Source organism: Triturus cristatus, chromosome 2_1, assembly GCF_964204655.1.
Source record: "Triturus cristatus chromosome 2_1, aTriCri1.1, whole genome shotgun sequence".
Taxonomy (NCBI): domain Eukaryota; kingdom Metazoa; phylum Chordata; class Amphibia; order Caudata; family Salamandridae; genus Triturus; species Triturus cristatus.
This window is the reverse complement of record NC_140581.1, coordinates 883,471,137-883,487,398: the sequence shown is the minus strand read 5'-3', so window position 1 is coordinate 883,487,398 and position 16,262 is coordinate 883,471,137. Positions and strand designations below refer to the sequence as shown.

The 16,262-nt window shown below is 40.3% G+C and overlaps 1 protein-coding gene across 2 annotated transcripts in view; it reads right to left on the bottom strand.

Moving 5' to 3' along the window:
- Positions 1–203: 203 nt before the first annotated feature.
- Positions 204–16,262, bottom strand: part of LOC146866034 (annexin A1-like) — a 256,849-nt gene continuing 240,790 nt past the window's right edge. For both annotated transcript variants that reach the window (XM_085633053.1, XM_085633055.1), the window contains 3 exons: positions 9,848–9,906; positions 4,810–4,932; positions 204–359 (listed from right to left, as the gene is read on the bottom strand). In XM_085633053.1, coding sequence (XP_085489179.1) covers positions 303–359; positions 4,810–4,932; positions 9,848–9,906 — 239 coding nt within the window. In that variant the 3' untranslated portion in view covers positions 204–302. The remainder of the gene's footprint in view (positions 360–4,809; positions 4,933–9,847; positions 9,907–16,262) is intronic.

The window sequence follows — 16,262 nt, the reverse complement described above, 5'->3', positions numbered from 1 at the left end:
CTTCATTCCTCTCAACCAACAACCCAACTTCTCACAGTAGGATATTCAGCTTCACTTTTGTAATTGACAGAACCTTGTTATTCATTTAGCAATTGTTAGTTGTTTTAATCACGTACTCAACAAGGAGTAAGCATTTGCAAATTAAATAACTCAGTTTTCACATTTGTAAAGGCTGAATACAAAATCAAGAAATCAAGGAACTATTTTCTATGTATTACACCTTTTTATTTGTTTATAAGTGAAGCAAACACACAACTTGTTCTTTGAAAAAATGAGAGTTGCATTAACAGAAACAACGTTGCCTAGTCACTTCCGCACAATGTCACAAGAATAGTTGCATAATCTCCTTTGGCTTCTTCCTGTAAAAGTAAACAGATAACCACATTGAGTTAGAGTTGCTAAACAAACAAGAAAAACAAAATATGATGGTTGGTGGAGGCAAAATACAAGATCCTTAAATGCTACAGTTCAAGTAGTTCAAGCAGTGTACAACATTTCTCTCACTCGGGTTAGCCCTAAAACATGCACAAACCATTCCTCAGCCAGTACTGATTAGTGCAGCCTTTCAGGAGTTTTCTTGGTTATCTGTCTCTGCCTTAGAATGTATAGCGCCTTGAAATCTGTGGGTGGGGCTAGCGCCAAACAAAGCACCAAATAAATAAATGTCTGTAAATGCATTTAAAGGGAGAAGGCAGATCGTCTCCCCTTGTTACCTTACAGAGTAGATTTTGGTTGAGCCCAAACTGTCCAGCACTATTAGTAGCATTGCTATTACTATATTATGTGCATAATTCCTGCTAGATAACAGTCCTGCACCCAACAATCAATTAAATGATGTATCACAAATGTTGTGAGAAATGTTGTATTATTCTAGGGCCCCAAATTGATTACAATTTTGAAATTACCCAATGTGTGGATATTTGGCTTGTGCATTTTGAAGAGTCATAACTTTTTTCTGGTTCATTCAAGGCACGGCAGATGCATATGCCAGCGAAGTGTGTACATGAATGTACATGGGCTTTTATAAGCAAAATAGGAGGGAACACAGAGGAGAGTTTGATATGTTGAATGAGAAGACCATCTAGGAGTGTCCTACTTAAATGTGACATAAAGAATCTCATATGTGTTCAGAGAGATAGCTTTAAGTGTGTGAGCCAAGTCCTAGAAACAGACCTTGCTTTCAATGAGCATCCAGTGTAAATGACTCAGTATAAGTATAATATTCCCCTTTTAGAATGCTTAGTTGTAAGCCATGCTGCTTCCTTTTATTCTTCGCTGGGTGTCAAGATCGATAAAGCTGTCTTTGTCCAGACAGGAGTGGACTATAGGAGTAATTAGCAGAGTTAGAAACTGTTGTTAAATGTAAATGTTATCTTCAAGAACTTGATCTGAAGTTAACAGATGCTGGCATCTTCGACATACTACATAAGCCAAGCCAATTACTATTAGTGTCAAAATAGATTCCCAAATTAGAGACAAAGTAGCCGACAAAGGCAGGAGGTCCATATTCTAAGCCAGACCAGTTTGCTCTAGACGGAAATATTAGGGTTGACAAGGAGGAGCTCCGTTTTGGATGTATTGCGCTTGAGAAAGTTGGTCCCCATCCACCATTGGCTGATAAACATTTGGCCAACGAGTCAGGTTCTCAAGTGCTTAGAGGCTTTGGACAACCTAAAGATATTGTTTGTGGCATCAGCATATAATTACAATTGGGCTCCTGACAGATGAGGTAGCAATGTGAGAGACCACACACACAAATTTAACAGAAAAGTGGAGAATATTGATCTCTTGAAAATATCACAACTGAATTCCCTGATCCCCTAGGTAAATGTGGGAGGGTGACTGTCTGTTGCCTATCCCTGAGAAATGATTTGAGACAGTTGAAAAATGTTTCTATAAAATGTGTCTGTCGGTCTATTTAATGAATATTAAATCATTATTATTAAACGTTTTCACACCTTAATACCAAGTAAAAATATTTGTAAAAGTAACTGTTTTGAGGTAATGATCAAAGAAGGATCTGCCTTGTAGCTACATATTTATCTTTTGGAGTTCTATATATCGCGAACTGGACCCGAAGGTATCAGTGCACTTTACATAGAACCAGTTACGTTACAGATAGACACATTGATTTTGAAAATCACAGAGAGATTAGGTGATTTGCCCAGAATCACAGGATGTTGAGCGTCCCGCCGCAACTTGAACCCGGCTTCCCAGCTCTAGCTGCTAAGCCACATTCTCTCTCTTATTGTAACCATTACATTTAACCACTCACCCAGTGTATCCACAGACACCAGCTCATAGAGTACAGTCTTGCAATAAATGTTTTTTCAAGAGATGGCTGTCCATAGATGATACCTTGGTCGTTGTCAGACCTACTGCCTTTTTTTAAGCCTAAGATAAAAGCTATCAATGACTTTTCTGTGGCACTGAGGGAGGGAATAAATGTATGGAATATAGTCTACCTCAAAGGAACTACCAGGAAGTAACTGTGCCACACCTAAGAGGTATATATGTCCACATAGCTCTGTATCGTCTATATCTGTTTTGTAGAATAAATGTAAGCCAAATGGCCATCCTGCACCACTACTTGGGTCTGATTCACAAAGGTAAAGTTAAACTTTTGGTCCAAGTTTAGACGAAACGTCTAACTTTACTACTTTTCGGTATTCACAAAGGTAAGTTACGAGTAGTATCTTTACTTCCGCACTGGGGATGGAATCTCCGCACTCGGGTGGAATCTCAGCACTCGAGATCCGCCCTAAGTGTGAAGATTATGCCAGAGTGCAGAGATTCCACTCCGAGTGCAAAGTAGAAACTCCTCACTCGGATGGAGATTCTGCCCCGAGTGTAGACATAAAGATGCTATTCGTAACTTGCCTTTGTGAATACCGAAAGTCATAAACTTAGACTTTTGGACTAAGTTTACCTTTGTGAATTGGGCACCTTGGTTTTATCTTAATCTCTCCCTAGCATTTAGCTTCCTTTATAATTTAAAACCATGAATTGTAAATGCACATCCTTTATTTGGGTAGAGAAAGCAAAAAGTCAATTTTAAAAGAAAAGTCATTTCCATTAGATAAGGGAGACTTCTATCTTTCTTTCTATCTTTACGTAGCAGCAGCACTATACCTGTAGTGAGTTATATCAATGTATAACGCTGTAATTATGTAATGCAATGATTCATCACACACCAGACGGGTATGGCCCTTAGAATAAATCCCACATTGAGATTCTTAATAAAAGCAGATTCAGCAACATGCTTTACTTGTGTGAGGTAAAACTGGCAAAGTGAGTGGATAAATTAGGTATTGAATAACCTAAAAAGTTACAAGCATGTAAGGGTTTTATGGCCTTCTTGGAGTTGGATTGGGTTGCAACAGCAGACTTGTTTTTAGAAATATCTTCCTCAGCTATTTTCTCTTGATAAGGGTGCATATTGCTGATTAATCCAATTATTATAATCTGTTTTAGGTATATTTATAACAGAGTTATACTGATGCCAATAATATTAAAAACTGTAAGATTAACTCTGAACAATATTCTCAGACAAAGCCTAACATGCCCGTTAGATGTATTAGTGGTCCTCTATAACTTGAGGCCTATATCACATGATCCAACATCCTCTTGATACCGCTAACACTGTTATGCTGGGCACAATAGTTGGTTCATTTTTGGTACATACAAACTATGGCATTCTAAGACTCTACACAGATTTTCAGAAAGAAGGGGTTGGTGATATGCAAAGTCTATAATGAATCCAGTGGTCTATCTCAATCTCCAAGTCTTGACCAAAATCTTGGCACAGAACAGAAGAGAGGAAAAAAAGCTATTTTAGGATATACATAATTTCCCTCTTAGGGCTAAATTAAAATGGATCAGATATTCTAATATGTATAGGCTTGATCATACTCTATAGAAAATGCACACAATTACACTTAATAGCACAGTCAGTTGCCAAGATCTAGCAGAGGGGTGCCTATGGTCTGGTTTCGTTCCATGATCGTCGAAAACAACTTGTCCAATTCTGTCAAATTCCCAACTTTTGCACCTTCATGAAACTGAAATGATTGTGATTTTTGAAGAATGCTACCTGACAGTGACATTTCCTATAAAAATCATTTATGCTCACTAATTCACAAATTAACACTTTTATGTGAACAAATTCTTTCACTAAATGGAGTTTTAACTAGTGTTTGAAAGTTTTTTTACAGATTTTCATCTTTTTTTAATGTCCCCGGTTCCTGAGCTTTGTGAAGTTGCTCTTTAGGATTACGGGAATGGGCTAGTGTGCGGGAGGCATCTCCCATTTCTGGGTATCCAGTCCCGTGAAAGGGAACACAAGAGGCTACCACCAACCATAAATTATTCTGCCTCACCACCAGCCCATTGTAGAATCGGGCCGCGCATACTGCCATATTATTCTGACATAAAGAGAATGGAGGGGGGCAAACCCAGCATGTAAAAGGTGGTAGCCGCACCTCTGCATTCTCCCCCCTAATTGGCAGCACAGGGGTCATTGGTGAGACCTTGGTGGAGGAGAGTATACAGCCTCCCTCCATCAAGATCTTAAGAGAGTACTATATTATTGCTTTTTTAGCTGCAGTCAGAAGTAACTGGTCAGTACCAGAACGTGGATTACTCCCAAAAAAAATTCCTACATAAATGATCAAACTAATGCAGTCTTCTCTTGGATAACAGTGACAAATGTATTACTTTACAATGAAATCATGTCCCTCTAGACTGATGTGCTAGTGGAAAATCCAAAAGAACACAAAGGAAAACATAATGAAGTCATGAAACACTTACCAGGATAGCCTGCTGAAGTGGTTTGCCATACATCCGCTTGTAATGCGCTTTGATCTCATTCATGTCAATACCACAACGGGAAACCATAATTCTTATCAATTGTTTGTCACGAGTTCCAGAACCCTGTTGAGATTGCAACTCATTTTTGTTACCTATAAACCACTAGGTTAATTGTATAAAAGCACTGTAGCACTTTACTTCAAGCTACTATTCGAATCAAATTATTTTTCTAATTACATTGTTAAAGCTTAGCTTCAAAACAAGCTCTTTTGTGCAATTCTAACTTAGATGATTTGAAAATACCATGCTCACATTTATGGGGAATTTTTTGATGTTTATATAGTTACTTTATAATGCATATATCCCATGAACAACGTTGCATCTAGGTCCTGGCCCACCCAAACCAAAAGAAAGAAGAAAACAAAATAATTGCCCATCAAAATAAGAATTAATTACAATATGGGCAGTGAAATACAGATAATTGACAAATAGTGGATTTCATTGTTGCAGGATCAAAACTTTTTTTATAACCATGTATTCCTTTGGCGAATTCCAGCACATGCTTATCGATGATTCTAATAAGATTTTCCAATGTACCATCCCATAAAGCATTGGCAACTAATATTTATTCAAGTTAACAGCCATTCATTGACTGTCAGTTGCACCAGTGCCGGTGCCGCACTCCCCTCTCAAAGGCCCTGATTCACAAAGGTAAAGATAGACTTTTGGTTTAAGTTCAGACCAGAAGTCTAATTTTACTACTTTTCGGTATTCACAAAGGTAAGCTATGAGTAGTTTCTTTACACCTGCACTTGGGGCGAAATCACCACACTCGGGGCAGAGATCCACCCAGAGTGCAGATATTGCTCTCCAAGCATGGAAATTCCGCATCGAGTGTGGAGTGGAATCCCCACACTCGGGAGGAGATTCTGCCCCGAGTGCGGAAATTCCGCTTTGAGAGTGGAGTATAATCTTCACACTCAGAAGGAGATTCTGCCCCGAGTGTGGAAATTCCACCCCGAGTGTGAAAACTCCCCTCCGAGTACAGATGTAAAGATACTACTCATAACTTACGTTTTTGAATACCGAAAGTCATAAACTTAGTCTGTTGGTCTAAGTTCACCTAGGTGAATCAGGCTCAAAGTTTCCATTCTGAAGTAATGCCTTGTCATTATAACAGTTGTTGGACCTGACATCCTTGGCATGGTTTTCCCCCAACTTTTCGCCTTCCAGCCTACTGTTTTTGCTGACTTCCACTTATGTTGGCTTTAGGACTATGCAGATTGTATCACTGCCAACCAGTGCTAAAGTGTTTGTGCTCTCTTCTTTAAACAAGGATCAAATTGTTTTTCTATCCAATTTGTATATTTAATCTACTTATACCCTAGTAAGGTGGTACTACATGTACCCAGGGCCGGTATATTAAATGTTACTAGTGAGCCTGCAGCACCTATTGTGCCCCTGACTTAATTAGCCTGTAAACATGTCTCAGGCTTGCAATTGCAGCTTGTGTGTGCAGTTTTAAACTGCCATTTCGACCTGGCAAAACAAAACGTTTGCCAGGCCTCAACCTTCCTTTTTAATACATATAAATCACCCCCAGCTTAATGTAGTTAAAACAAGTGGGCATGTACCTTTAACATTTTACATGTATTGGTAGTGAAAAACTGTTAAATCTGTTTTTTACTACTGAAAGGTCTATCTCTCCCGTAGGATATGTTTCAATTGGGAGTAGGTAGGAATATTGAGTTTGGTGTCTAAAGAACTGTAATATAAAATCCTCTTTAATTGTAAAGTCAGATTTAAGTCACAATTCTGAAAATGACACCTTTAGAAAGTTGGTGTTTTTCGTGTTCCAACCATTTGGTGCCTGCAGCCTGAATCCTGGGTGACATGACGATGTGTTGTGGGCAGTTGATCTTTGTGTATTGCTCCCAGACAACGAGACAAAGGGAGAATAGGTGGAGGCAGGATGAGTTATCTTTGAATAGATGAGGGAGAGGCGCTGTCATCTACCACACTTTCACATCACAAATGCTCTCCATGAGAAAACTCACAAAGGAGTTGACACAGTCTTTTCTGTCCCAGACAAACTGGGTCAAGAGCATAGCGAGATGAAATTCCAAGCACCTCTGGCAATGGAAAACTCTAGAAGCTTCTCCTATTTCAAAGTGGGCACCAAGTATAAATAATGGACCCTGAGGCCCAACTCTTCAGTACACCTCTGGACCGGTGCAAGTCTCAGAGGACTGCTGTGCTGCTTTGCAAGAAACCGGTCCCAGGATGCTTATTCCGGTCCAGGGAGGACCCGGCTTGGCAGTTCGGTCTGGACTGTTCCCATGAGGCACAGGGTCAAGACTGATTTGCATATGGCTGGGTCTAAACTGGGGTGGCATGGTGAGCTAAAGAACGATGGATTTAACCCAGATCTCTTGACTGGGGGTGAATGTATGATTTATTCAACATTCCGTCCATCATTTGTTTGCTTAGCAATTTTCACCCTAAGTAGGATGGGTATGCCCAGACGTGGGTCCCTTGCTCGCTGTGCCACTGGATACAAGCTAGCCTGGCTGATGTAGGGTAATACCCAAAAACTGATCCCAGGATGCATGTTTCCGGTCCAGGAAGGACCTGGCTTGGCAGTTCAGTCTGGACTGTTCTCATGAGGCACAGGGTCAAGACTGATTTGCATATGGCTGGGTCTAAACTGGGGTGGCATGGTGAGCAAAAGAACAATGGATTTAACCCAGATCTCTTGATTGGGGGTGAATTTATGATTTATTCAGCATTCCGTCCATCATTTGTTTGCGTAGCGCTTTGCAAGAATGACTGCTGTCCTGCTACTCGGCTGCCTGAGTGGGAAGGACTCTAGCTGCATTTTGAACCACTGCCACAAGAGTGACTCCAAGGGCTACTTGGCTGGCCTCTTGATCGGAGCCTCAGGAACAGAAAAGGCTCCAACCACCTCGAACTCAGCACTTGAACTCTGCCTGCTGTGAGTCTTGCCCCCAAGTTCATGATGTGGCAGGATTAGGAAAATGCTATGCCATACAAATGTTTGCATCTGAGGCATATTTAAACATTAAGATAATGTATGTGGCATATCTATACATTCAGTATATATTACACCTTTTAAAGCACTAAGATAGGGATACAAGATATACAGATTCAAAGAATGAGCTTTGCTCCCCCCAGTCTATCAAAAACCTTTTGTCTCATTGTTACATTTCATCATTATGGATCTATAAGGAAACTGCGATACTTTGAAAAGATATACATCATATGTTAGCTAGCAATGTCTAACCAGCCTATCAATTTTGGGGATTTTTTTCTTATTCAAATCTTTTATTTTCCATTGCTAAACTGTTCAAGGTCATAAGTCTGCTAGAGGGAATGTTCACAAAGGATGTGAGTGTGAATTATAGAAGGTGGCACACGGAAGCAGTTGACAAGCATTGTGAATCTATTCTGTGGGAGAGACAATAACTTCCATTCTAGGCATAGTGTTAAGACAAAGCAATGAAGCTCAATTGAGAAATGTTTTCTGTGATAATATTAACCATAGTCATAATTTTTAGGAACGCATAAAGCAGTCTATCTAGATCTAGAAGTTTACCATCAATCACCCAAATGCATTAAAAACCGAAATTAAAAGAGTTCTCTTCCCTGCAACGATCTGAGCCCACCCCAAAGTACTCCTTCTCAAAATGTGGCATTATGGATTTGAGATTGTTATTAAGTGCAACACTAAATGTGCCGATATTAGACCATTGCACAGTGTTTTATATTCTGGTTACCATAAGTCCACATGATGGGCTCTCTGGTGTTGCAGGAATTTCGTACTCTTCCTTCCACTGGTTTGCATAGACACGGTGCATCTAAACACAGCAGCTCAAGTTAGGCCTTTTAAAACCACTAGGCACTGCAACCTCCTTTATTATGGCCCCCTAGTCACGACTTACTTCTATCTACACATTACCCATGATCAAATCCAGTGATGTGCAGTAGAAGCCTATTTCCATTTCATTAGGAATGACTAGATACTTCAAGCTCTTTACTCCATAACATAAATATTTGTCTTCAATTATAAATGCACATCTACATCAAGTTAACACTTCCATCCGTCCATGGTCATTTAATAGCATTTAAAGTCAAAATCTTTATAGTCATTCTTGACTTAGAAATGACCCTGGGTGACCTGCTCATATCTGGGTGAAGCACGTTCATCTATTCTGACCACTCTTGCCTACCCTCTGCTTTAATTTTCAGCTAATCACATACCAGTTTTGTGAATTGCCATTAGGTGCAGTCCCACCACAAAACATTGATTCACTGATGCTGGTCTGCCAGAACAAGAAAAAAAATCCACCCCTCGAACCTGAGAAACAGAGACAATATCTCCCCTGTGAAGCCTTTTGCTTCTCTCATAAATGCATCACCAGAAAAACTACACAAAAGCATCAACAAATCAATACAAATCTTGATGCTGACTTCACCTTTCCCACCTGGGCTCTTCTCCATATTCCTGAACATGCTGCAGCTAAAAACTGTAGTCCGAGGACTCAAGTTCAAAACACGCTCCATCTTAAGTTACCTCATCTTCATATACAAATGGTCCATTCTATGCAGTCTTCTTCCATTAACACCTCAAAGCCAAAGAAACTTTAATGGAATTATATTATTGCAGAGTTCTGCTAAACAAGTTTAATAATTGTTTTGTTTACCTAAGGTTCCTTTTGACAAAGAATATTCCTACCTTGGCCGCAGCTTTTCTGCAGCAGTGTCGCACTCAAATGAGGTGCTGCCTGAGATTATAAAATGGTGTCGTAGTGGCCTTCACAGACCATTTTCTTCCCGGAATTTATATATAGCGCTTACTGAACGCGAAGGTATCAGGTATTAGAGAGGGTAACATGAACACCGTTTGGATAAGGTTCAAGCAGGAAGCAAAAACTTCGTTAATTGAAAGTATTTAATGCATTTGGTTCCATTTCCTTACAGCTGACGTATACAGTAAGAAAAAAATCACATACTGTACCTTCATTGAAAGAAACAACCGTTCAGCAAAATAGACTGGTTTGCTAACTGCGCATTGCACTGCAAAGATAACGATGAAGAAAATATTTAATACAGGAGTAGAAATTCGAAACATGGTTGACGCTGACACCCATTTTTTTTTAAAATTACATTTTTTATTACATTGTTATATACGAGAATGGATGTCATGACGTAAATTACTTTTACCATAAACAAATGCCACAAAAACCTGATGACATTTTATACAAACTGAGGTTTTTGATACCTGTGAAAATTTGTGTTTTTTTGTCAAGTCAAGTCAAATGGTCTTTATTCGGATATAAAATATCCATAAAAGTACAAGTCATCACCACCAATAGGATATAAATATACAATAACATAAAACACATGTTAAAAAGTAAGTTGGGTATCAAATCAACATTATTAATAGCATGAACAAATGTGCAAAGATGGCAATAAAGTGCAGATAAGTTCAATGTGTACGACATGTGAACGTCAAACCAACTGTTACATTTGTGCAAAGTAGCAATCCAAAAGCATTAGATGTAAAATGTCTTTAAATGCAAATCATCACCACCGAGTTAGAAAAAAAGTAGGATTATCAAATCAGCATCGTTAAATAACACAAAACAATTGTGCAAAATAGCAGTAAAGTGCTAACAGGCTCGATATGTACCCTATACAGATGACAAACCTAGCTGTATCAATGTACAAATTAGCGGTCCGTGAATATTAAACTAAATAAAAGGGCCTCAGATAAAATGCGATCTATAGAGTGTCCATAGTGTTTCGCGAACGTACCGCAGATTGCAAGAATGAACTTACTCTGAAAATCATATCATCACTTCCTAGCCGCAATGTTTCATCAAATGCCAGTTTATAATCAATAATAGCATGTGACTTAATATAAGAAATCAAATACTGTTTAGTGTATCTGATATAAAAGTTACAGAAGAACAGGAAGTGTAAAATTGTTTGTTTTTGACCATTTCCACATGGGCAGAACAAGATCTCTAGATTTTTGTTAAAGCCAAGTGGGAAACAGAGTGAGTATTTTATGCTCCCATCCCTGAGGCGAAAAAGCAAGCTCCTGTTCCATCTTCCGATATTTTTCTTGAGGTATTCCTGTGGCATGTCATTTTTATTGCCTGGGCGTGTCAAAATGGAAATATATCTAATTATTGATGGTTTATAGAGCTCCGTGTGTCCTCTTTCCCTTCGGAATGAATCATACAGTGCCTCTCTCACAGTTTTTGTGTTCACGCCGTCTATATTTAGGGGATGGGAGAAGATATATTCCAGTTTCACACTGACTAGACTTTTCTTAACAGCACTAAGCCAAGGTATAGAACTACCCCTGTCGCATTTAAGGCAATCATTGATTATTTCCTGAGTTAGAATTGCTGCCGGGTTTCGCCATATCTTTAGCCAGAACAATGCTGGCCGAGATTTGATAAAATCCTCGACATAATACAAGTTTAATTCTTTATGGCATATGTAAGTGGGTGATGAGATTTGGGCCCCTAGTACCTTTCTACAGAATCTATTTTCTTCTGTTTGGATACCACTGCAGTTTGTTTACCCCCACACCTCGGCACCATAGGTTGCGGTTGGTAGACATTGTGATTTATAGATCAGTAGTAAAGGTATAACAACCTCAGCCCGCTTTGGCTGTCGTAGGCTAATGATTGAATTAACTGCCTTACCGAGTTTGTTTCTACCATGAGCCACATGTGCTGACCATGATCCAGAATCTGAAAAAACTAAACCCAGGTACGGAAAAGTGCCAGTGCTTTTTAGAACATTGTCTCCTGACACTATATAATCGATACGATGTTTTTTGGGCCCGCAAGACATAATGTATGATTTTTTAAAATTGGTACACAAATCCAAATCTGCCATAAAAGAAACAAAACCCATGATTAAAATGAGGAGTGCTTTAGGTGTGCGGCCCATCAGGACCGCATCATCCGCATATAAAAGTACGGGGAGTAGTTTGCCGTTAATTTTCGGTACATCGCATGTAGATTTAAACAGGGATTTATTTAATTCATTTATATAAAGGATAAAAAGTAGGGGGGCCAAGACACAACCTTGTCTGACCCCCCTACCAATTAAAATATCCCCGGAGACCTCTCCTTCATTGTTTATCCTTACCCGAGCTTTTAGGTCTCTATGCAAATGTGCCAAAAAATAAACAAGTGTCTTATCCAGCCCGTAATTTAACAGAATCTCCCATAATCGTGATCGATTGACAAAATCAAAGGCTGACGATAAGTCCATAAAACCCAAATACAAAGGGACTTTTTTGGCGATGGTGTATTTACCTAATATAAGATTTAGATTCAGACACTGTTCGACGGTTCCCACGTTGCTTCTAAATCCCAGCTGACAAGAATTTAAAATTTGGTTATCCTCTGCCCAATTCCTGATTTTATTAAAAATCACTCTGCCCAAAATCTTCAGTGTATTATCTATTAAAGATATAGGACAGTAGCAACTAGGATTGGATCTATCGTCCTTCTTGAAGATGGGCACAATGATACTGGTTGACCAGGTTTTCGGAATTGTAGTGTTGGACAGATTATTAAAAACATTGCAAAGTAAAGGGGACCAGAAATCGGGTTCAGATTTAATAAGGTAGATTGATAACCCATCAGGGCCTGGGGCTTTATTCCCTACACTTTGATTTATGGCATCTTCAACTTCGGTTATAGATATAACAACCTTATTAGCTGGACAAAGAAAGTCAGTAGTTATTGCTGGGGCTGTGTATATTCTTGCAAACTGCTCCTCCCATGACTTACTAGGTATGTTACAATTTATAGGGGTTACATTGGATCTCATGGACTTCATGGCTTTCACCTCACCCCAAAACCCAGTTACATCTTTAAGTGCAGCAGTGCATACGAGAGAGTCCCACCTCTCCTTCAATATCTCCTCAGTACGCAATTTAATTACTTTCTTATAACATCCTCTCAAGGCTTTAACCAAAGTCATGTCCCTGGGTTTTTCGGCTAATGCCTCGCGAAGGTCACGGTTTGCCCGTGAACAAATCCCGTTAAACCATCTAGGGTTCTTACTTTGTTTCCTAACAGGTTTAGAAATTTCCTGTTTGATGCCAACACATAACCCAGTAAAGGCCTGAATGATCTCTGTGTCAGGGCATCCACTGGACAAGCACGTCTCCACAAGTAAGGGATAGGATTTTATAATTCGTGCGAATAGGGCCTTATTATCTATGCCCTTCCAGATTACTTTAAGTTTGTCAGTGGATGCAACCAGATTCTTTGCCCCTATTTCTTTCCGTTTAATAAATTTATTAACAAATGTGATAGTTGTCAAAATTGGGTTGTGGTCACTATAGCTAGTGCATAAAACTTCAGCCTTAACTAAACAGTTCTCAAGGGATGATGATATAAAAACATAATCAATGGTCGATGAACAGCCGCGACTTCTAAAGGTAGGCAATGGGCCTTTGTCAGACATACAACCAACTTTCTCCATAACATTGGTTAAATCCCTAGTCGATAGATGACTATACAATTCTTCCCCTCTTTTACACGGAATTACCGGGACAGGTGTAACTGTAATATTATCCATTCTTTTGTGCAAATGCGCATTAAAATCACCCCCCAAACAAATTCCGTCCAATTTGCCAAACCTTTTTCCTTCTAACATATTATCAATAAAATCAAATAAGGTGATAAAATTCCTAATTGGCAGTGATCTAATATCATTATTATAAACATTTATAAAACATAACGTGATCCCATTCGTATAGAGTGTGGCCTGAAAGTGACTATCATTTGTTTCCAAGGGTTTGGTATTGCTTCCTGCAGTGATCTTTATCCATGTGGATAATCCCCCACTAGGTCGGCCAGCTTCAGGGCTAAGGGCAGTACTATTATAGCAGACAAAACCCTCAAGAAGCAAACTACTAGTACTCCATGTCTCCTGAAACATCAAAACATCAAAACTGCTAACCATGTTGGTCCACTCTACTATGTTCATTTTGGATTTTAGACCAGCGATATTCCAGCTTAGTATTTTTAGATGTTGATCAGAAGACATGGGTTCACTGGTGACAGGGCAGAAAGGCAACAGTTCTACCGGGCAGGCCATTTGAAAATTCCTGATAGGGCTGGATTTAATCGTGGCCTGGTTAACCATTAGTGCATCCCGGGACTGTACTACAATGTTTGAAGATTCGCTCGGTAGTCAGTCCTGTCCCTCTAAGTCAGACAGGGCAGCGAACCGGTTATGCACAGGATATATCAAAATAGCTGAATGGTGGATTCTTTGAGGTGCTCTGTAAAAAAAGCCAAGTGGTAGTGAAATTATAGCCATTGGGTTACTAAAGTGGTTAATGTTACATTTTAATATACCTTTCACCAGAGAAGGGTACCTAAAATTCACAACTATACAGTCGCCCATAATATTTTTAGTCGAGGGTCCTACCCATCCCACCCGTCGCACCATCATACCCATCCCCTTATACTTGGATAGCCAATCAATACACTTATTCTTGAGTTGATCCAAGACTCACTTTGGTCTTCATACGGGGGGGTACTCCAGCTAAAACTAAAACATAAGGACATGCTTCTAGCAGCAGATTGAGTACAGCATCGGCATGTTTTTTAGCCCGAGTAACAAGAATAGGCTCATTATTTGGGTATGGCGTTGATTTTGTGGGTGCTGTCGCAGGTGGGTGTAGGAAGAGCTACTATTGGCAGTGTGGTGTGACAAGGAGATGTATTTACCACAGGTACTTTTGACAAGGGCAATGTACTAACCGAAGTGCTAAGCATGGAATTGCAAGGCAAGCTCTTCTTGCTACCATTGCACTTTTCACATATATTATCTACACCAGGTATAATACAATTGCCACTTCCCCCTACAATGCCTTTGTTGATTGCCTCCATATCTTTCAATAGCCGTTCACCCCTAATTTGATCAATAATAATAGTCCCTTTCCTTTTGGTATCTTCTTTCTTCACCATGCTTTCCAATCTGTCCAGACGTTTAAAAATATGATTAAACTGTTTATCCATTAGACTTTTCAATTGCTTAAAAGTGGAGTCCACTATAGTGTCAATTAGGTTCTCATTTGGCCTTCCTTGCGTGCCATTTACAGATGTTGACTCAGTTTGTGTACACATAGAGTTAGATTCTGCTATAGTTGTGGTCAAATCAACAGTACTATTAGTTAGACCATCTGGTTGTGTACTCGTGCTAACTAACACCCCACTTGCTGTGGTTTTTTCCTCGTAACCACATGCTCTGAGGGGTTGGTTGGGTTTTATTATTGCGAGGGGGTTGTTTCCTCTTACTGATAGGCATTTTGATATGGCCTCTCTTCCTTTTCCCCCCGGCGATCTTTAGGTTTTGGGCTGGGTTAGTGGTGCTAGGATCAACTTCAGTAACCTGCTGGGAGTCTGCAATATCAACAGTATCAATAATGTTCTTATCAATCACCGAGGTCACAGATAGATTTTCATGATGGGTGGGATTGACAATTGTTATACTTGGTGTTAACGGCACAGGGGCTGTAAGGTCGTCATTCTCGGGACCACCAGGTATATGTAGAGACGATGCTGTTTGGCCCAGGGATAATCTCCGTTCAGTATTTTCAATTTCGGATGTAACCAACATGAAAGCATTTTCAAGCATGCTTTCAAAGGAAGACGAAATGATGGAAGAACTTCTGGAACCCTGGGCAGATGTGATGACAGTACGTTTCCCCATGGTTAAATTATACACTCACCTCACTTCTTAGAGGGGAGGTCCAGCCAGGCCTAAAATGGTCCTGCACCTGTCCCGGCTTTTCACCCGGCGCCACCCGCACACGCCCCGCGGGGCAGGAGGCGTTCCTTTTGCTTATGACGCCTCCGTGGGCGTCGATAGCGTCGCTGGGGCGGCTGGAAGATGTGGTTCCCTGCTGCAGCCATAGCCCTCACAGTGCGGTATAGATCGTGCAAAGAGGGAGAAGGATACCGTTCTCCTCACGGTGCTGGCAGCTAGAAAGGAGCGAAGCCGTTGCCCTTGCAGCGTTGTCAGGTCAGGTCACACTGGGTCGAACTTTGACCAATGAAACTCCAGAGATCTAAGGTACGCAGGTACACAGGTATGTGACGCGGAGAAAGCTCACCTACTGAGAGAGCAGGTCTTCATGATTCACATTAGGGCAGCACTTTCTCACCTCGTCCGCGTTCCAGATTTCGGCGGATATCAGCAGCGCAGCCCTTGTTCACGAATTTGTTTACTAATTATTGTGGACCGAGCGCTGGGAACACTCCCGTCCGCTTGCTCTGTTCGTGGCCAAATGCGTGCGAAGCCGCACCTTTACCCAGCATGCAGTTCTGTAACCAGCAGCCCTTGCCCTCCAATACCGTCGGGTCGAGTTCGCAGCTCTA